General features: G+C 45.4%; 1 protein-coding gene across 1 annotated transcript in view; it reads right to left on the reverse strand.

Moving 5' to 3' along the window:
* Positions 1-22,268, reverse strand: part of LOC111968234 (unconventional myosin-XVB) — a 36,384-nt gene that overhangs the window by 3,814 nt on the left and 10,302 nt on the right. Inside the window, 40 exon segments of the mRNA XM_070445032.1 lie at positions 1,889-1,990; positions 3,003-3,143; positions 3,316-3,449; positions 3,596-3,729; positions 3,933-4,057; positions 4,190-4,338; positions 4,540-4,636; positions 4,725-4,802; positions 4,891-4,985; positions 5,196-5,326; positions 5,417-5,493; positions 5,624-5,700; positions 5,963-6,099; positions 6,299-6,629; positions 6,764-6,875; positions 7,001-7,142; positions 7,293-7,411; positions 7,490-7,608; positions 7,739-7,814; positions 7,898-7,957; positions 8,063-8,166; positions 8,337-8,607; positions 8,794-8,881; positions 9,001-9,244; positions 9,358-9,436; positions 9,676-9,831; positions 9,940-9,984; positions 10,220-10,401; positions 10,561-10,593; positions 10,698-10,761; positions 10,967-11,147; positions 11,280-11,526; positions 11,704-11,873; positions 12,356-12,471; positions 12,473-12,592; positions 13,134-13,354; positions 13,569-13,626; positions 13,764-13,835; positions 20,154-20,244; positions 20,373-20,548. Coding sequence (XP_070301133.1) covers positions 1,889-1,990; positions 3,003-3,143; positions 3,316-3,449; positions 3,596-3,729; positions 3,933-4,057; positions 4,190-4,338; positions 4,540-4,636; positions 4,725-4,802; positions 4,891-4,985; positions 5,196-5,326; positions 5,417-5,493; positions 5,624-5,700; positions 5,963-6,099; positions 6,299-6,629; positions 6,764-6,875; positions 7,001-7,142; positions 7,293-7,411; positions 7,490-7,608; positions 7,739-7,814; positions 7,898-7,957; positions 8,063-8,166; positions 8,337-8,607; positions 8,794-8,881; positions 9,001-9,244; positions 9,358-9,436; positions 9,676-9,831; positions 9,940-9,984; positions 10,220-10,401; positions 10,561-10,593; positions 10,698-10,761; positions 10,967-11,147; positions 11,280-11,526; positions 11,704-11,873; positions 12,356-12,471; positions 12,473-12,592; positions 13,134-13,354; positions 13,569-13,626; positions 13,764-13,835; positions 20,154-20,244; positions 20,373-20,548 — 5,154 coding nt within the window.

Genomic DNA, 22,268 nt, shown 5'->3' on the forward strand with positions numbered 1-22,268 from the left:
GCCATTCAGGAACACGTGGTTGAATCTGTGTTTGAAGTTCTCTGCTTGACTGAGGGACCTTACAGATAATTATTTGTGTGGGGTACAGAGATAAGTCATTCCAAAATCATGTTAAACACTATTATTGCACACTGAGTGAGTCCATGCGACTTATTTGACTAAAGCACATTTTTACTCCTGAACTTATTTAAGCTTGACATAAAGGGGTCGAATACTTGTGGACTCATGACATTTCAGTTTCTCATTTATATAAATATAATATTAATATAAAAAATATTTTTTATAATTCCACTTTGACATTATGGGGTATTGGGTGTAGGCCAGTGACAGAAAATGTGCATTTAATCAACTTTTAATTCTGGCTGTAACACAAAATGTGGAAAAGTCAAGCTGTGTAATTCAGGATATAGCCTAACTATTGTGTACAAAGTAAAACTTCCTAATGTGAAAGAAATGTCTGCTAGAAAACACTAATGAGCTTTTTTTTTTAAAGAGTGAGGATGGAATACAACGGCACATCTAACAAACATGTATGTCCTCGTCATCCAGGGCCCCCTCAATTAACTCATCCAGGCTGATGGCTGAATAGAATACAATTGAATTGAATGATCAAAATTGTGTTTACAGCCTTGTATTGGCTACACACTCACAAGACTAACAATCACAAGTCTCAGAACATAAAGTTCAAGGCAGGGCTGGATGATTACAGTACAAGGCAGAGTAACTGCAACACTAGGTAACCAAATGACTAGGAAACTATAGGTTTTGTAACTTTAAATTAGGATAATGCATGTTTGTAATGGTTTCTGTGCAGTCCTCACCATTCTTACAAATATCCTGTTGGTGCACTCCTCAGCTGTAGCAGTCAAGTCAGAACGAGAAAAGACAGTTTGTGGTTTTCTAAAGTTAAGTAGCCTTGCAAAGTTAAGTAAGTAGCCATGCTTGATGTACAAGTACACCCCCTGGACAGGAAGCTAGTCTATTGTAGGACCTTACCCCAATCTATCTCCTTAATTCTGAGTGCCAAGCAGAGGTGCATCGAGTCCGTTTTTTACAGTGTTTGGTATGACAGCTGGCGAACAAACTCCCAACTTTCCAATCTCAAGGCATACAATCAAACCACAAGGCCACTGAGTGGTTTTGTAGGCCTATCATATTAAACACAGCTGGAAACCAGTACCTCTTTATGACAGTTTTCCCATTAGCAATAAACCAACCACATATAATTGAAACAATGCCTTATTCAGCAATACTTTTAAAAAGTTATACACAAAGTAAACAAGAACAGTTTCATCCATCTACAAAATGATTTTATTTAAATTACAAAAATATTTACTACAAAGAAACACATTGATAAATTGGTTATATAAAGATATATTGCACGGAAACCTAACACGTACTAAGCAATATTCAAATTTGGACATTCATTGGTATTCAAAGGCTGTGATGTTTTTTTTAAATAATGAAATGTTTTAGATAAAAATCTGAAGGCATTGATTTGTTTTGATATTTGTCAGTGCAGGTCCGCTTATCAATAGGCTCCCTCTCTGAGTGCGTGTTTGTTGGGAAATTGAGAAAATGAAACCTGCAGTGGATAGAATTCATTTCTCAACCATTTTCATCAATCAATCACCAACTGGAGTATCACTGACACAGGAGAAGGAATGGTAGATGTGGAAAGTGATTCGCTTTCATTGCTTATATGAATCAATGATTGACAGTTGTAGAACTCATTTCTATCCTCTGTTAGTATGGTATTTTGTGTGTTGTGTGTGTGTGTGTGTGTGTGTGGGTGTGTGTTGTGTGTGTGTGTGTGGTGTGTGTGTGTGTGTGTGTGTGTGTGTGTGTGTGGTGTGTGTGTGTGGTGTGTGTGTGCTGTGTGTCTCACAGAGAGGCTCATAGAGAGCACCTGGCGGCTAGGGACTATTGATGGCACGGTTCTGCACACTGCCTCCATGATGACAGCAATGATGTGGCACAGCTTCTTGGCCTGTAGGGCAGAGCACACACACACACACAGACACACATTAATGGAATGCACACTTTATCAAGGACAGTACTGTACTGCATCGTGTTGTCATGCCTTTGAACAATTCACTTCATTTGAATACATTATTTCCATTTCCATCAGTTGACTATTGCGGAAGTTGCTTTGGCTAAAGGTATCAGCGTAGCCAGGGGCGTCATGCACCTCAAAACCTAAGGGGGCACAAAGTGCGTGAGGGTGGCCCGGAGGGGGGCTAGGCCCCCTTGTCTGTAAGTTGGATAAATCAGCATTTTTCAAACACCTGAAGCAGCTTTTCCTGCAATCTAGAGCCATAATCATTATGCTTACTTCTATGTGAAAAATCGGGTTTATTTTTCTGCCTATCTAAGCATTCCTCTTGAGCTGTCTGTATCTGCCTGACTGGTGGTAATCCTTTTTCAGAAACGGAATATGCTTCTCTGCATCTCTGCTAAAATCTGCGTAAAATATTGAAAGGATTGTGAGTCTTATTCAGTACATCTAGTAATTGCTTGCTAAGATAATTAGACAAGCTAGATACTCTAATTTGATCGATAGCCTGAAATGGCTTCTTGGTATCTAGTTATGAGGTTGGGAACCTATTTAGGCTAGCTAAAGCCAACTCAATACAACTGTTACTAGTATTACAGAGAAAAAACAAAAATGTATTTTTTAATTTTTTTAAACAGGATAAATCTGAGGGAGCATGTGCCCCCTTATGGGCATGATGCCACAGAGTAGCCAAGCACGGTTTAAGTGTCTTCTTGAAATCTTATCTCCCAGGTAGCATGTGTGTGTAATGTGCATGGCCCTTAGTGACCATATCCCTTTCACTGTGTAACCTTACACTTTACGGACACTAAAGAACAAACCCATCCACCAGTGGTCACCAACCTTTGTCCCTGGAAAGCTACGGGGTGTTCAGCAATTTGTTCTAGTTCTACACACAACCGGGGGTTGGTGGCCCCGTTGTTCACTGCTGTGTATTGTACTTCACCTGTTTGAGGTGGATGGTAATGGTTTTTAGGAGTCCTGGGTTGCCGTAGTTGATCTCCACTCCAGGCACCTTCTTGTCTTTCTTGGGTTTAACTGAGCGCAGTGACTGCACCTCCACCAATGGGATCATTAATGCCCGCTCCTGAACAACACAGGAAAATTATAATAAATAATTAATAATAGCAGACATAGATCCATATAGTCAGTCAAGATCGATCATTTCACCCATATTTTGGGAAACACGGTGCCTGCATTTCCTATGTTTGGGGTGTCCCTCCCTACATAAATGGTGTTGTTGGGTGTAAATGCGGTACCTGCGTATTGGGATGGCAGAACAGCACTCCTTCTTGGTTGACAGCCACCAGGCAGGGCGAGGGGCAGCTGCGATGGCTGACCTTCTGAGCCAGGAAGATATTAGAACCGAACAGAGGCAGGGAGCTCAGGCATTCTGGGGATAGAGAGAGCAAATCAATACAATTCTATTCATACTGTATCTATAATGCATTATCTAGTTACAAACACATGTATCACAAAGTTCTTCCCAGCAAGCAAGGCAAAAATGTAATTGTGTGCGTGCATGTGTGTGTGCCTCACCGAGGAAGCGTGCCTTGGCGTCGCGGGGGCTGAGGGAGCGCATGGCGGTTATCTCTCTGAGGGAGATAGTGTGGATCTGCTCCAGGTTGGTGCTGCCCCCTTCCTGTTGGGGGAGGTACCCCTTCAGTTCAAGCCTGACAGGGACATAGAGAGACAACTATCAGAAACTATATCACTCTTAACATAGGACAGAGAGAATAATCACTTATGTCCGGTCTGAAAACAACAGTGTGGCTCACAGTGAGAGCTGCTGAGTGAGACACTGGGGCAGGTGCTGCAGAGTGCGGGGGGCTAAAGGCTAGGGGTTAGGGTATAGGGGTTAAGGGGTAGTACTCACACGGAAGGCTCTTGAGTGAGGCCCTGTGCCAGGTGCTGCAGGACAGCCAGCTCTGCCGTCTGCTGGACGACAGCGGCACCACTGCCTGGCAGCAGCAGTTCGCCGTCCAGGTAGTTACCCAGGACCTGCACGCAACAGACAGAGGGCCAGATGGGGTTCATTCATTACAGGGACAGAAGGGCTGTCACCAGGGCCTGACATAACGCAAGGTGGTTTCAGTGGTTAAAACAGAACTCTAGGGGTCGTTACTATGGTACCTGTTGGAAGTGGAACTCCAGGTAGAGGTCGTTGTCAAAGTGAAGTGGGTGTGTCCATATGACGCGGTGGAAGGACAGGAAGATGGAGCCGTCGTCCAATAGGAAGTCAAACAGGTACTCATCTGAGTGGAGAGGCCGCACCATCCCATCTGATGTAGGAGAGGAAGAAGAGAGGCAGGAGGGAGGTAGTGATAAGGAAGGGATGAAAAGAGAAGAGAGAGCCATAGAAAACTAGGATTTTCTTAGTTTTGCTGTCACACAATTAATATCAACTTATTGTGCATTGCAGGTAAAGGGTTTTGGGGAGTCATTTGGGTTAATAGATAGAACATGTCTGTATGTCCACCTACCCTTGTCCCGGCTGGCATGGATAGAAAACTCCTTGACTTCTGACGGGTCCTGGATGCCCATATCTGTACACAGATCTTCCACCACCTCCAGAGCCACCTAGGTACACAGAGTCAATCTTTATCATAATGATAATTAAAGGGAGGAGGGGAAAGTAGAAAAGTAAAGGGAAGGAGACTTGACTTACGCTGAAGCTGCGTATCTTACAGAAGAACTCCACTCCACCTGGCAGCTTGATGGGGAAACGACGAGATTGTCTGCCAGCCTGCAGAGAACAGACACACAGCGACAGCTGTACTGCTTATCTTACATAACAACAAGATTTCCACACTTATGTGGAATCACTGCCTTACCAGTATGGCTTCCATCTCCGCGTGAGAGGGGACGTGTCTGCGACCTCCGTGGATCAGAGTCCGGAACAGGTTCTCCATACAGTTTTGAGACAGCTCTGAGATAGAGGATAGACACATACATAATTGCATTAGATACAGAAAAGCTCTGGGGTAACAGACACAGATACATGTGTGAAGGGATCTCTTCTGTGGCATCGCCAATGTGTGAGGGGTGCAGGGCTGTACCTTAGTAGGGGTGTGTTGGTCTTGGCTGATGTCTCGTAGGTGGCGTGTGACGTAGGTGTTCAGAGTGCGTGTGTGCGTACCTTGGTAGAGGTGTGTGGGGTCTTGGCTGATGTTTTGTAGATGACATGTGATGTAGGGGTTCAGGGTGCCAGAGCAGGGGAAGAACCCTGCTACCAGGTTCAACAGACGCCAACCTCGGGTACATCTCTCTCTGTATAACGCATGCACACACAAGTTAGGAATTGACCCTCTGTACACTACTCACAGGTAAAGGTTCGTACACAATCGGCCAGCTACTCACTTGTGTGTGTTGTTTGTGGTCTGTTTGATCACCTGGCAGTAAACCTCATCTCTCAGAAACTCCTTCTCCTTCCCTAACTGAACACACAAACACAATGGACAGACGTTACTCCATGTTTCCATTCAAGCAGCTGTATCCTCATTAGGAGTGTAAGGTGAGCGATGGTGTTTGTGTGTGAGCTGTGTGTGTGTCACGGGAGAGACTCACCATCAAGATATAGCTGACACAGTCTCCCTCAGACGTGTGCCTCCCAAGAGGCTGGTCTCCCATGAACTGCATCACACCTTCAGAGAGCGAAAGAGAAGTGGGAAAGGGGAAAATTGAGATGAAGAGATGCAATGTACACCTCAGTAGTGTGCGTCACAGGAGGTTGATGGCACCTTAATTGGGGAGGATAAGTGGAATGGTATCAAAAACATAAAACAGATGGTTTCCAGGTGTTTGATGCCATTCCATTCGCGCCGTTCCAGCCATTATTATGAGCTGTCCTCTCCTCAGCAGCCTCCACTGATGTGCGTGTGTGTGTGTGTGTGTGTTTGGACTCACTCAGGAAGGCCTGGACAGCCAGGACATTGAGCCCAGGATCATTGTACAGGATGAGGGATTCCTGAATAGGAACCTCGGTGTACTGAAGCATCTCTGAGAAGTTTCTACCTCCATTAAGCAGACCTTTACCCTCCATTCTGTGACAGAGAGACAAAGGGAGAAAGATGAAGGAGGGGCGATTATGAAAGAGTGAGAGAGATGGAGCGAGGAAGAGAGAGTCCGAGAAAAAGTGCATAAGGAGAAAGAGAGGTAAGTATGTGTCGTTACGGAAGACAGTTATTACACTCAGGAAAATATAGGATTACATACATTGTATAACCTTGTTACCCCTCTCACCTGGTGGCAGTGTCTCTGAAGTATTTCATGGCAAACTCTGTCATCAGGGACGTCTGGACCTCACTCATCTCACTGCCCTGGACCGATACTTGGACGGAACGAGCTGACCCCAGCATGGAGCTCTCTCGGCTGGGCTGTGCTGAGCCAGTGTGGGGAGTGGACCTGGGAGCTGGGAGTCTGGTGGCAGCGGGCGGCTTGGGGGCTCTCATGCTCTTCCTCCTCTCGTCGAGGCGGTCAAGGTGGACGTGGTGGTAGTCAGGAGGGGCAGACGGCTGAGTGACATCGATGGGGAAGAGGCCGGAGCGCCCCCCGATGGAACCGAAACACCAACCTGAGAAATAAGGAGAGAGCAGGTTTAGGACTGTCACAGAGAGAGACAGAGAGAAAGAGAGAGAGAAAGAGCGGGGAAAGAGAGACTGAGAGAAAAAGAGAAGGAGAGGTCAAAGGTCAGTGTGATGACCTCACCTGGCTGGAGGCCGTCAATGGGCAGCAGTTTGATGATGTCACCCTTGCGGAAGCTGAGCAGGCTCTTGTCGTCGGTCACAAAGCTCTTCAGGACAATCACATGATCTGAGCCCTGAGAAGGTTCGATAGGATGTTACACACAACAAAGATACTATACACAGTAAGATTTAGTGGACCAGAAAACACATGTATACAATCATTTGTATGATATAAGATGAGGAAGAGGAGGGTGGTTACATTGAGGAGTTCTTGGTGGAACAGGCTGACCATGGCAGTGATCTGTGGTGCCCTGTTGCTCTGCAGCTGTAGCTGTTCTCCCTTTAGACTCAATTCCACGATGTCTGCAGACCGCAGTTCCACCGACAGCAGCTCTGCATAGCTACACAGAGAAAGACACAGCACACACGGTACACACACAGAGAGAACATACACGGACATGCACACACCCACTAGATGTATATTCTCACTCAATAATTCTAAAGGCTAAAGTTCCTCTAATTCCGGTGTTGTGTTTGAAGAATAGGCACACCTGTAGTTCCGTAGCAGGCGCAGATGTTTGGGGTTTATGCCTGATGCTCTGGCCACCTTCATCAGTCGAATCCCACGATGAGACACGCCCAACAGCTGGGTGTCCCCGCTGGTACCACCCTACCACACACACACACACAGGGGAGATGAGCGTGTGTCTGTCTGTCTGTCAGAGAGAGAGAGAGAAAGCTAACTCACTTTGACAGGGAACAGTCGTGTGAAGTAGTTTTCCCAGTTGTCTCTGGCAGCCATCACTATCCTCGTCTTCATAGTGTCGTCCTGAAGCGAGCTGATACTGGTGCCCACGTGGAAACTGGCTGGAGAGACAGAGGGGAGGGATGGGAAGAACATGAGGAAAGAGCGGGATGGAGGAGGGGAACAGTCATTTTTTAACCTGGACTCGCCAACTGACTCACCTGGTTAAAAAAAAAGGACAAATAAACTCACCTAGTAGGTCTTTCATTTTTCTCCTATCCTCTCTGGTGATCCTCACACAGGTGTCAGAGTACGTGTCTCTCATGATCTGAAAGGATTTATAGTAATAGACGGTGTGATATGTATAAGCCAGTGAAGAAAAAGGGCCACGGGGAAATAACCAGTACCTACCTGCTCACAAAGGAGGTTGAGGGTGTAGGGGTGGTTGAACCTCTCTCTGGGGTAAAACACCTGAACACAGAGGGATTATAAGGATTCACTTATGATGCGAACACACAACACATGTAAAATAATACAGACGATACCAACGTTCTCTCGCCTGCTGCTCCAGCTCACCTCCTTGCGTAGGAACAGTTTGCCAGGCATGGCAGAGTTGGAGAAGTAGACGCTGGCAGAGAACCTGTGGAGCTGGGAGCGAACACTCTCCTCCCCAGACAGATCTATGGAGGACAAACAAACAACATGAGTTACTTTACTTCTCTGTGGAGTTATTACTGTAGTATATGAGTTATGAACGTGTATCGAGGCTACGGCTGGACAGGCAGTGCAAACACAAACATGTGTACCAGTACTGTACCTTTCCACCTGCATTTCAGGTAGTTGGACTTACTGAGTGTGGGGGCAGCCTTGGCGGGAGGGTCTGGCAAGCTTTCAAAGATGGCTGGGGGATAAGGAGGGGTGGACCTGGGTGGAGCAGGCGGAAGGTTCTTGGAACGACCCTGCGTGCCAAAGAGGTCGGCCAGGGAGCGCTGTTTCTGCTTCATGCTGTTGGAGATTGAGCGAGGCCCTCTGGTGGAGGGAGGAGAGGATTGCCACGCTGGGGGAGGCTGTCTCTGACGGGGGGGCTCCCTCTGGATCGGGGGAGGAGGGGCCCACTTTCTCTGGAGGGGATGAGAGGAGAGAGGAAGCGAGAGAAGTGTAAGACTGGAGCCTTTCATTGTGAATGAACCCATCAGTAAGTGATTGCCAAGACTGTTCTTCTGTGTGCAATACTCCTAGTCTGTCTGCCAAATCAATATTTCTAGTTTGCGTTTCTGGCCCTTTGTAAACCCCAACCAAGCTCTGACCTGCTGTTGTACAGGTCCTTTATTCATGAGGATCGCCAAGGCCTCCTCTTTAGGATCATTCTTCTTCACAAACGACCGGGCTGGAACCCTAGAGAGGAGCAAGACACAGAGGAAGTTGATGGTATATGGTACATAGAGAAAGTTGATGGTATATGGTACATAGATGGTACAAGACCCAATAGAGAGAAATTAGATGGATCCACTGACCTGACGGGCTCGAAGGGTCTGGGGTCACTGGCGGGGCGGTTCTGGTATTGTTCACGGATGCTGGTGGTGGGCGGGGGCGGGGAGGCAGGGGGGCTGGGGGGTATGGGTCTCTGGCAGGAGGAGAGGGGGGAGTTGCAAGTCTGGGCTGGGGGTGGAGAGGGGGAGCGGGGACGGGTCTGTTTGGGGGGGCTGCTGGGAACAGGGCGAGGCTTTAACGGTTTGGCTGCTGGCTTGGGCTGAGAACCTGACAGAGTGAATGACATCACAGGCAGATGGGTCATAAACAAGACAAGACTCTCAACATCAGCTTCTCAGATGCTGATTAGGTATCTGGAAGGTTTATTCAGCTCTACTCACCAATCTTCTGGAAAAACTCTCTCTTCACCTTGAAAGACTCACGCTGGTCTGGACTGGCAAAGTCCAAATCCCTCTCCGGCTGGAAAATCAGATGTACACATAAAACATGACACAGGTAACTTAGCGTTTCACTGTTAGTCTACACCTGTTGTTTACGAAGCATGTGACAAATACACATTTGAGTCTGCTTGCAAGTTAATGTTGTTTAATTGGTTTCTTTTGTAATTAAATTACACATTTTTGGCTAAGTACATAAAGGACACTAATCAAGCAGAGCAGCAAATAAACAATACTGCCACACCCCTCCCTCCATCACACCTCAGGTATATGGTGCTGTATCTGTGGCTGTGGTTTCATCTGGCTGGGTGTGCGTAGCGGTGGTGGGGTGGGGGGATTTGTGTGGGGTGGGGGTGGGGGTGATGGGGCGCGGGGGGGTGTGACGGTTCGGTTAGCCTGGCGTCTCTGCTCCTGTCTCTGCTGCTGCTGCTGCTCCTGTCTCTGCTGCTGTCTCTGCTGCTGCTCCTGAGCCTGCTGCTGCTGTCTCTGCTGCTGCTGCTGCTGTCTCTGCTGCTGCTCCTGAGCCTGCTGCTGGGACATGGTCATGGCTTGCATTGTCATCTGCTGGGCCTAGAATGGGAGCGTGAGAGGAGAGAGAGAGAGAGAGAGAGAGAGAGAGAGAGAGAGAGAGAGAGAGAGAGAGAGAGGGATGGATGGAGAGAGAGGATGGGCAGTCACTAGGTGGTCATGTTAGAACAGAAGCGGCAATATCATAAGAACTGTTGAACAAGGACAGGGTTATGGTGGGTTTGTTTTCCCTGGCATGTGGGATCCCAGTTTTCCCCCAGTGTCTCCCTGTCCTTACCATGAGCAGGGCCTGTTGGTTGATGAAAGCCTGCTGCTGRGCTYCCATCTGRTGGGYGTRCASGSCTGGTGCAGCTGGCTGGGGRYRCATCATGGTTGGCATCATAGGCATGGGGGCAGCTGGCATCATACTTGGCATCATCTGAGCCCCGTAGCCTTGCATGGCCGGGTTCATCGGCATTCCTGGGAGACCAAAAAATATGGGACATTTTGGAATTGCAGGAAGAAAAGTGGGAAAATGGTGCACAATAGAGAAAAATAAATGACTTGACCATAGTTGAGGAAAAATATTTAAAAGCATGATTAGAATGTTTGTGTAATTACATTGTTCCCCTCACTCACCCATAGAATACCCTGGCATTGTCATTGGGACACCTGCAACACAGGTATTGTATTTAACATTAAAATGAAAACCCATTGCCCCAATAACGAGAGAAACGGAGAGATGAGGGAGACAGAGCAAGTGAGAGATACAGTACCTGCTCCATACATCCCTCCTCCTCCTCTCATCCTCCTGTTCAACATGGCCATACGCTCCCTGTCCTACACACACACACACAACAGCAGAACGTTTTGTTACACAATCTACACATCACATACAGTAAGACGATCCACAAAATTGTAGTTACCTAATCCCCAGCCTTGCCTTGTATCCAAGACAAAGGAACAGAAGACACAATCCAACCAGTAACAGATAATCACAGTTACAGAGCACATCCTATTAGATATAACATTGAATGGTGCTGACCCCTGGTCCCTGGTCCAGCACTGGGTCAAAGAGGTCATCCAGATAAGCATCCATCTGACGACCACGAGAACCCTCTGACGGCTGGTAGTCTCCGCCGTTCCATGGGGCCTCCTGCTGGGGGAGACCAGGGGCCTGCATGGAGGGGGCCGGGGGGATGAACCCATCTAGATCTGTTATCATCCTAATGGCGAGAGAGAGGGAGAGTGAAGTTGGGGTCCTCTGTGTGTGTGTGTGTGTGTGTGTGTGTGTGTGTGTGTGTGTGTGTGCGCGCAATGTGTATGTGCATCTCTGTGTGTGTGCCCGCCAGCCTCACCGGTTTCCCTCGTTGTTGAACAGGTAGTCAGTGTGTGTGTGTGCGGTCCCCAGTGTAGTATCAGTCTCTGCTCCAGCCAACAGGTCCATGACAAAGTCACATCCAGGCAGGTCAGACCAGCCCTCTTCAGCCAGCAGAGACACAGACCAGCCTCGAGGAGCCTCAGGTAACCCTCTGAAGTGGAGCAGCCACGAGGCCAGCTGCTCTCCTGTGGTCCAGGACTCTACCTCAGCTGTAATCTTCTCCTCTGGAAGAGAGAGAAAGCGAGGGAATAAAACGTACAACCCTGGTGCTGCAAAGAGCAACCACTCCAGCCAGGTGAAATATCCTGATTACACCGAGCAAATGGAACCGCAACATCAGAAAGACAAAGTGACAAGCATGACACAGAGATGACTTATACACGTTATAACCCCCCCCTCACCGTTGAAGGTGTGTACATCCAGCACCATCTTTCCTCTCCTCTGATTGGCTGTCCACTCAAGCTGGGAGGGGGGGTGGAGGCGGGAGGTGGGGGAGGGTAGGTGGAGGGAGGTGAGGAGTTTGTGCTGGCACAGAGAACGATATTCACCTGGACCCTTGTCAGACACATACCTGTCCACAAGTGAGACAGAGAAACACAGACTTACATACCTGTCCACAGGTGAGACAGAGAAACACAGACTTACATACCTGTCCACAGTGAGACAGAAAACACAGACTTACATACCTGTCCACAGGTGAGACAGAGAAACACAGACTTACATACCTGTCCACAGGTGAGACAGAGAAACACAGACTTATATACCTGTCACAAGTGAGACAGAGAAACACAGACTACATACCTGTCCACAAGTGAGACAGAGGAAACACAGACTTACATACCTGTCCACAAGTGAGACAGAGAAACACAGACTTACATACCTGCACATGTCAGACAAAACCAAATAACCAAATATGGCGACAAAGAGAGGACATATTTTTTGGTAGCTAAAACTAAAAAGTTGAAAAAATAATCTCAATTCCTACACAACACACTTTTCAATAATTACAAAAAAAGACATCTTTAAAACTGATTTTGCCCACTAAGTACGCACTTGAGCAAGGATTTGTCAAGGGCTGGGGAAGGGGTGAAGGCACTGAGGCAGCAGGCCAGTAACAACCAGCCCCGTAGGGACCCCTCCTCTGACTCCCTGCCCCAGGTGGTGTAAGCTTATCTGGGCTAGGATCTCATCCCTCAGGGGGGGTCTGGTAAGGCCCTGCTCCACGATGTAGTTTCCCAACAGCTGCTCCTGCCAGTCACTCAGATCACTGTCCCCTGCAAAGCGCAGGATCTGGAGAGAGACAAGGGTTAAAGAGATGAGACATTGTCTGTGTGTGTGTGTGTGTGTGTGTCTGTGTGTGTGTGTGTGTGTGTGTGTGTGTCTGTGTGTGTCTGTGTGTGTGTCTGTGTGCGTGTGTGTGTGTGTGTGTGTGTGTGTGTCTGTGTGCGTGTGTGTGTGGTGTGTGTGTGTGTGTGTGTTGTCTTCTGGTGTGTGTGTGTGTGTGTCTTTTCTGTTGTGTGTTGTGTGTCTTTCTGTGTTGGTGTGTTGTCTTGTCTGTGTGTTGTGTGTGTCTTTGTTGTTGTGTGTGGGTCTGGTGTGTGTGTGTCTGTGTCTGTCTGTGTGTGTGTGGTTGTCTGTGTGTGTCTGTCTTGTGTGTGTGTCTGTGGTGTGTGTCTGTGTCTGTGTGTGTGTCTGTGTGTGTGTGTGTCTGTCGTGTGGTGTGTCTGTGTGTGTGTGTGTCGTGTCTGTGTTGTGTGTGTCTGTGTATGTGTGTGTCTGTGTGTGTGTGTCTGTGTGTGTGTGTCTGTGTGTGTGTCTGTGTAGGACTGACCAGTTTGTAGATCTCCAGAGCGATGCAAGCGTCTTCAGGCTCCAGATAGGTCAGAGGTCGCTGGAGGGAGTAGCCCTGCGGCTGACACCAGCCATCCTTCAGCGTAGTGTTGGCGTATCGTGAGAAGGGGTAGCTGTCTATATCGAGGGGCAGGGTGAGGGTGTGTCCTGCTTTCACCTGTGGAGGCGCCACCTCTGTTACCCCAGAGCCATGCTGCCGCCCTGGTGCAAGGACACATAACTACAGTCACACACAGAGAAAAGACCCCAGAGAACAATGGCAGTCCTGGTTCCAATCCAGCAACAGTCTACCCTTTACCTGCCACTGCTGTGTTTGCACATCAAAATATGAGCATTATTATCTACATAATTTTTTTTTGCCAATACCAGATGCCCTCAACCCATCTCCACCAATCCCAGCGCTGCTCATACTCACCTGCTGCGCTGCGTAGTCTGGCCGAGAGCTCAGCTGGGATCTCCAACATTCCCACATCCTGGAAAAGGCAGGGAATTATCAGGAAGGAATACTTTATTGGACCAGAGGCTCATTTTAAATATATGGCTTTGATTTCTATATCTACTAATACCTTTTAATTGGAATAGATTTTGTACTGGTGTAGTGATCTCTTACCATTCCTGTGGAGGTGTGATCTTCAGTCTCAGTGGTGGGTTTCACCGTGCTCCTCTCGTTCCTCTCTTGTTCCTGAGAGCAAACACACACACAGGTTCGACTGAGTTCAGCCCTGAGCTATCTACATCTCATCTTATGTTTACTAGTTTTCATACAATCAGGACATGCAGAGCACTGATGTGGAGTGAGGACCCCTCCTTTCAATAACACAAGAAACAACCAGACAACACATGGTCACAGACCTGTTAAACCTTTACACAAACAGGAATCTGAAATTCATTTAATCCATTCAATTATATCCAGCCTTTCTCAAGTATTGAATAAACCTTCCACTGTTTTTCTAAAAGTGTTTCTCCTGTACCTGTTCTCAGGTGTTTTTGTCCTACCTGCTCAGGCCAGGTATCTAGAGGTCTGTCAGGTTAACAGACCGAGAGAGAGAGAAAGTCCAGTCCTATTCTTAGAAACACTACCTGTTATAAATCCCAGCTGCCATCGCTCCGCCCATAACACAGGCCACACGGATACCAGAGTCCAGAATGCACACCTTAATCTAATGGTTTACAGCCTGAGCTTCATACAGCTAAAGGTGCTGCCTCATATCACTGCACTGTAAGTGTATCATAGTGTATTCTTGCAATATGAATGTATGTATGTGCAGTTGAAGTCAGAAGTTTACATACACCTTAGCCAAATACATTTAAACTCAGTTTTTCACAATTCCTGTCATTTAATCCTAGAAAATAAATCCCTGTTTTAGGCCAGTTAGGATCAGCACTTTATTCTAAGAATGTGAAATGTCAGAATAATAGTAGAGAATGATTTATTTCAGCTTTTATTTCTTTCATCACATTCCCAGTGGGTCAGAAGTTTACAGACACACAATTAGTATTTGGTAGTATTGCCTTTAAATTGTTTAACTTGGGTCAAACATTTCAGGTAGCCTTCCACAAGCTTCCCTCAATAAGAATTTTGGCCCATTCCTCCTGACAGAGCTGGTGTAACTGAGTCAGGTTTGTAGGCCTCCTTGCTCACACACGCTTTTTCAGTTCTGCCAACAATTTTTCTGGAGGATTGAGGTCAGGGCTTTGTGATGGCCACTCCAATACCTTGACTTTGTTGTCCTTAAGCAATTTTGCCACAACTTTGGAAGTATGCTTGGGGTCATTGTCCATTTGGAAGCCCCATTTGCGACCAAGCTTTAACTTCCTGACTGATGTCTTGAGATGTTGCTTCAATATATCCACATCATTTTCCTCCCTCATGATGCCATCTATTTTGTGAAGTGCACCAGTTCCTCCTGCAGCAAAGCACCCCCACAACATGATGCTGCCACCCCCACGCTTCATGGTCGGGATGGTGTTCTTCGGCTTGCAATCTGCCCCCTTTTTCCTCCATACATAATGATGGTCATTATGCCCAAACAGTTATATTTTTATTTCATCACACCAGAGGACATTTCTCCAAAAAGTATGATCTTTGTCCCCATGTGCAGTTGCAAATCGTAGTCTGGCTTTTTTATGGCGGTTTTGGAGCAGTGGCTTCTTCCTTGCTGAGCAGCCTTTCAAGTCATGTCGATATAGGAAACGTTTTACTGTGGATATAGATACTTTTGTACCTGTTTCCTCCAGCATCTTCACAAGGTCCTTTGCTGTTGTTCTGGGATTGATTTGCACTTTTCGCACCAAAGTACGTTCATCTCTAGGAGACAGAACTCGTCTCCTTCCCGAGCGGTATGATGGCTGCGTGGTCCCATGGTGTTTATAATTGCGTACTATTGTTTGAACAGATGAACGTGGTACCTTCAGGCGTTTGGAAATTGCTCCCAAGGATGAACCAGATTTGTGGAGGTCTACAATTTTTTTTCTGAGGTCTTGGCTGATTTCTTTTGATTTTCCCATTATGTCAAGCAAAGAGGCACTGAGTTTGAAGGTAGGCCTTGAAATACATCCACAGGTACACCTCCAATTGACTCAAATGATGTCAATTAGCCTATCAGAAGCTTCTAAAGCCATGCCATCATTTTCTGGAATTTTCCAAGCTGTTTAAAGGCACAGTCAACTTAGTGTATGTAAACTTCTGACCCACTGAAATTGTGATACAGTGAATTATGAGTGAAATAATATGTCTGTAAACTATTGTTGGAAAAATGACTTGTGTCATGCAGAAAGTAGATGTTCTAACCGACTTGCCAAAACTATAGTTTGTTAACAAGACATTTGTGGAGTGGTTGAAAAAATGAGTTTTAATCACTCCAACCTAAGTGTATGTAAACTTCCGACTAACTGTAGGTTTACTGAGGTGTATTGATGGGTGTGGGTGGGTTAGACAGCACACACACACACACATAGAATGTAGTTTCCTGATTAAGAGATTTACTAATGTGATTGCTGGGTGGTAGATTACTAAACATGTCAGCTATGTCTGTATTGATGACTGATTTAAAGCGATAGTGTACTACAATAACTATCTTAATCCTTGATTACTTTGCTGCGATCCACCATTTTTGGTAATACGGGGGTAATGTCTATTCATCCATTTGACAAAATTCAAATGGCACATGGTTTATGAGCTGATACACAAAACACCGTATTCAAAACTTAGAAGTTTTTAATTATTATACTAAATTCTTGCAACCAGTAGAATGTTATACATATGGGGGATACAATCATCCCAGCTCCACAGATTTAGCTGCGAAAGAGACAGAATCATTACATCATTTGTTTTGGTCCTCTCCATATGTAGCTTGTGTTTGGTCACAGGTTCAGAAATGCCTGAAGAATTGCAACATTTACCTGGAGCCAACTCTGAAAATAGCACTACTGGGTGATTTGAAAAGTCATCATCAATCAATCAATAATATAATAATACTTTTAGCAAAAACATTTATCTTTCATTTACAATCTGTAGAAACTATGAGAATAGAAAGGTTCAGAACTCTTGTGAAACATCACAGCACAGTTGAAAAATATATGGTAAATGGAAATCAAAACCGGATGGTGTTAAGAGAGAAGGGAGGGGTTGTGTGAAGCTGAAGGAAGGGACTAAAAACAACAAGATAACTCATGTAAAATATACTGGGTCCGTAAAATGTATATACTATAGGTTCTGAACTTTTCTGAAACAGCACAGTTAAAAATATATGTTAAATGGAAATAAAAACGTATGGTCTTCAGAGATAGATGGGAGGGGTTGAGGGTAGCTGAAGGATGGGATTAAAAACAAAAAATATAAAACTATTGTAAAATAAATGTACAGTACCAGTCAAGCTTGGACACACCTACTCATTGTAGGTGTGTCCTTCTACATTGTAGAATAATAGTGAAGACATCAAAACAATGAAATAACACATATGGAATCACGTACTAACCAAAAAAGTGTTAAACAGGAGAAAAAGCCTTGATAATAGCATTGCCCACTCTTGGCATTCTCTCAACCAGCTTCACCTGGAATGCTTTTCCAACTGTTATGAAGGAGTTCCCACATATGCTGAGCATTGACTGACCTTCATGTCTTAAAGTAATGGACTGTTGTTTCTCTTTGCTTATTTGAGCTGTTCTTGCCATAATATGGACTTTGGTAAAAGACCAATAGGGCTATCTTCTGTATACCACCCCTACCTTGTCATAACAGAACTGATTGGTTCAAACACAATAAGGAAAGGAATAACAAAATTCAACAAGGCACACCTTTTAATTGAAATGCATTCCAGGTGACTACCTCATGAAGCAGGTTGAGAGAATGCCAAGAGTGTGCAAAGTTGGCATCAAGTCAAAGGTTGGCTACTTTGAAGAATCTCAAATATATAATATATTTTGATTTGTTGAACCCTTTTTGGTTACTACATGATTCCATATGTGTTATTTCATAGTTTTGATGTTTTCACTATTATTCTACAATGTAGAAAATAGTAAAGATAAATAAGAACTCTGGAGTAGATGTGTCCAAACCTTTGACTGGTTCTGTTTATATTTACAAAAAGCATATATGGGGATTGGAAATGATGCAGACAATCACATTGATGGAAGCTACAATCTATCTGCAATATTAAAGTTGATCTACCCCCCCCCCCCCCCACAAAAAAAGTTTAAATTCAAACATTACTTATCAAACAATATACATGTATTAAGTAACGGGTGATAAGTGCTGACAAATAGCCTCTCTTTCTCTCGCCTGGCAAGAGCGTCCATAGTACAATTTCCATAAAACAATAACACCCAATGAAAGAAATTCAATGAACAGCACATAATAAGGAAACTAAATGAAGAATTTGGATTAATAATTTAAACCAAGGCAGTAATCACTACATGACCAAAAGTATGTGGACACCTGCTCGTCAAACATCTCATTACAAAATCATAGGCATTAATATGGAGTTGGTCCCCCCTTCGCTGCTATATCTGCTTCCACTCTTCTGGGAAGGCTTTCAGCTAGATGTTGCTGTGGGGACTTTCTTCCATTCAGCCACAAAAGCATTAGACCTTGCTTCTAGAGGTATTTTGGAACTCAGTAGTGAGTGTTGCAACCGAGGACAGATGATTTTTACGCGCTACACGCTTCAGCACTCGGCGTGCTGCTACTTCGCGGCTGTGCTGTTGTTGCTCCTGGATGTTTCCACTTCACAATAACAGCACTTATAGTTGACCGGGGCAGCTCTAGCAGGGCAGAAATGTGACTGACTTGTTGGAAAGGTGGCATTCTGCGACGGTGCCACATTGAAAGTCACTGAGCTCTTCAAAAAAAAGAAGGCCTTTCTACTGCCAATGTTTGTCTATAGAGATTGCATGGCGGTGTGCTCGATTTGTTTTTTTACAACTGTCAGCAAAGGGTGTGGCTGAAATAGCCAAATTCACTGATTTGAAGGGGTGTCCACATACTTTTGTATATATAGTGTATAAAGAGAGGAAGAGTAGAAATTCCCAATAAAGCCTCCATGGTAACATAGCAAAACCTATAAACCRATTATCAACAGTATACCATTCCATCTCACTTTCACCCTCTCTCTCTCTCTCCTTGTCCCTCGCAATCCCCCCTTCTCATTCAGTCTTCATTCGACAAAATAATAAATAAAGCCTTGAGCTGAAGAAAACTAATATCAAAGTATTAAAAAAACGACATGATAATGAATTATAAATAGAAGAGCCTACCTGTTAACAATCCTGAGGTGTAAGAGTTACTCCAGAGTGAGACAGACTGACCGGCAGAAGGAGAGATGCTACAGCCTCTAATTTCAGTAATAGGGGTTGAAGTCCGAAAACAATAGGACTATGTGGCTAGAGGTGTGTGTGTGTGTGTCTGTGTGTAACAGGAAACAGAGAGAAAATGGGTGTGGTAAGTGTAGGTATATTGGAGGAGGAGGAGAGGAGAGGGCTGAAATATTTACATGGGTGACCACACCCTACTTCCATCCCATTACCTGGTGACACATTCACTTCAATTCACTTACGCCTTTCATCCCGAAGATCAGTTATAGGATTAAAAGTACACAATTCCTGTAACTACATGGGTAAAGTCACCCGTTTTTGCCAGGTAAGTTACTGAGTGGACAACTTAGTCAAGTAATATTCTTTAAAAACAGAAGGGATCCACACCCATATATTTATTAACAAGTAGATATAAAATCAGTCCCAACTTCTTAACATCCTAGTTTAGTAACCGTGGAAACTAGTACACTCCTTGTAGTATTTATAAMGGTCTCTCCTCACAGGAAGTGACTGTATCGTAACCTACGGATTGGAACTATGGACGCCTCGGCCCTCCCCAAACACAAAGATATGGGTTTCAACAACAAACAGTTACTATGTCAACACAATGAGAAATACTTGAACTTATTCCAAAACTGAAGTTCTCAACACAGTCAACTCCTCAGAGTCCAAAGTCTACTGAATCTGAAAAGGAACCAGGGCTATTTATTTAACCATGGCAGGGGTGAATATAAACATGAATAACAAACACCAACAGGTAATACCAAAGCAACATTCATACAGTTTGCAAAACTTTACCAAGGCAACAATATAGCACAGTTAAACGTAAAAACAGCCAGGCTCCCACGCTGGTCCAAGGCCATAGGATTAAACTACAGTAGTAGACTACGTAAGGTATTATATTACGGTACAACAACAGTATCAAGATGCATTCAAGGAGGATTCAGGCAAAACATGGAAGGTAATGACTTCAGGGTGGGAGAGAGGGAAGGGGGAAAAACATTCCTCCTTTACACCTGTGATAGGGTTCCTTTACCACTGGTGTTGTGCAACAGAATGGACTGAGGCAGGAATTTATAGCACTATCTATAAAGGCTGTAAACATAATATGGTTGCCAAGTAACACGTTAATTGTCTCAGTTATAGATAGGCTGATTATTTTCTGTGTGTGTGTGTACATGTATCTTACCCTCCACTGTCGTCTCTTGATTGTGTTCCTGGTGATCATCATTGCAGCCCAGAACTGAGTGAAGGACAGTCTCAGACGCTTGTAATACTGCCTGTACACAGAKGGGGCGCCAGTCAGTCACTTTCAGGTGGACACACTAACTGCAATCTCAATATTTTTATTTTTTCTTCTGTCTCCTCCCTTGTTACACATCTCTCTCTCGCTCTCATCTCTCCATACCTGGCCTGATGTCCTCGTATGTGGCTCTGGATGACAATGGCCTTTTGTTTGAAGAACCTAAAGTTACGTCTGCAAATGAACCCTCTGATGTTCCTCTGGATGGTAACCGCAGCCCAGGTCTGAGTGCTGTTCCACTTGTCCTCCACACACTGGTACAGCACCTCCTTCAGAAACACCTGCACGCACGCCACACATGAAATACTTCATTTGAATCCACCAATCCAATTTACATTCAAAAAGGATCCAAACTTTTCAAACGGCACTCAAGTGTACAGAAAGTACTCCTTCTCCAAACAGCTAGGCTGCCACGACAGCTGAAACAGAGCAGTATCTAGCCACTTGCTTTGCCCTAGTTTTTGGCYGGCCCACAATCTGGATGCCACGCACTGCAAGCCTCTGTACGTGGTCGAGACGGCCAAATATCAGCGCCAGCAGCTTGCACCTACACCCGAGGCTGTCCGAGCGTGCCACGAGGGGCTGGTAATTAAGAAGCTTGTCAGCAAAGGCCTGCTCCATGTAGTCGTCAAATGAGCAGCCAACTTCCAAAATGAGCGCCTCCCCTCACAACAACATCTGCCATATTTGGCACACAGGAAAACACATCAGCATTAAACCAGGTTCCTCTTACACAATCAATCAATCAATCAAATGTATTTATAAAGCCCTTTTTCTTTTTACATCAGATGATGTCACAAAGCGCTGTACAGAAACCCAGCCTAAAACCCCAAACAGCAAGCAATGCAGAASTACGGTGGCCAGGAAAAACTCCCTAGAAAGGCCAGAACCCAGGAAGAAACCTAGAGAGGAACCAGGCTCTGAGGGYTGGCCAGTCCTCTTCTGGCTGTGCCGAGTGGAGATTATAACAGAACATGGCCAAGATGTTCAAARGTTCATAGATGACCAGCAGGGTCAGCAATGTTTATGGATATGTGCTATTGGTGAGACAACTTGTCTCACAACGCTGGCTATCAGGTAGAGAAATCGGTCACGACTATCAACGAACAGCAACCATTCACAACATTGGCAACAGACTTCATTACATTTGATTCAAAAGGCACTCGCACATCTGAGCAAACTTTTTGCAGGTGCATAGCAACAGTTGAACAAGATGAATGAAAAAGGAAACCGCACACTGCTCTTGATAGTATCAGTGATCTTTAAAAGCTTACGTATCGGCCTCATGGCCTTCACAGAGCTTTAGTGAATTTTATGTATGTAGAATAAAAATGGATCACGGTTTGCAGGGTACCAGAGCGATAGATTATATTTTGTTTGTAGAACTTGCAGCCTCGCTTTAACAGTAAAAGTATTGTGCTACATGGAATGGTGGACAGAGTGGTCAGCACAGTCCAGATCAGGGACGCAGCCGGTCCAGTGCTGTCGTAGCTGCTTCCATCTGAAACCAAGGAGTGTTGTCCTCGATGTAGGATGAGATGTTCCATCATGGGAACAGAAGCTTCCGCAACAACACAGGGGTCTTACACAACAACACAGGGGTTTTACACAACTACACAGGGGTCTTACACAACTACACAGGGGTCTTACACAACTACACAGGGTCTACACAACACACAGGGTCTTACACAACTACACAGGGGTCTGACACAACAACACAGGGTCTGACACAACAACACAGGGGTCTGACACAACAACACAGGGTCTGACACAAACACAGGGGTCTGACACAACAACACAGGGGTCTGACACAACAACACAGGGTCTGACAAAACAACACAGGGGTCTGACACAACTACACAGGGGTCTGACACAACACACAGGGGTCTGACACAACTACACAGGGTCTGACACAACAACACAGGGGTCTGACAACTACACGGGTCTGCACAACACAGGTCTGACACAACAACACAGGGGTCTGACACAACAACACAGGGG

Source organism: Salvelinus sp. IW2-2015, linkage group LG8 (genome assembly GCF_002910315.2).
Source record: "Salvelinus sp. IW2-2015 linkage group LG8, ASM291031v2, whole genome shotgun sequence".
In the NCBI taxonomy this organism is placed as follows: domain Eukaryota; kingdom Metazoa; phylum Chordata; class Actinopteri; order Salmoniformes; family Salmonidae; genus Salvelinus; species Salvelinus sp. IW2-2015.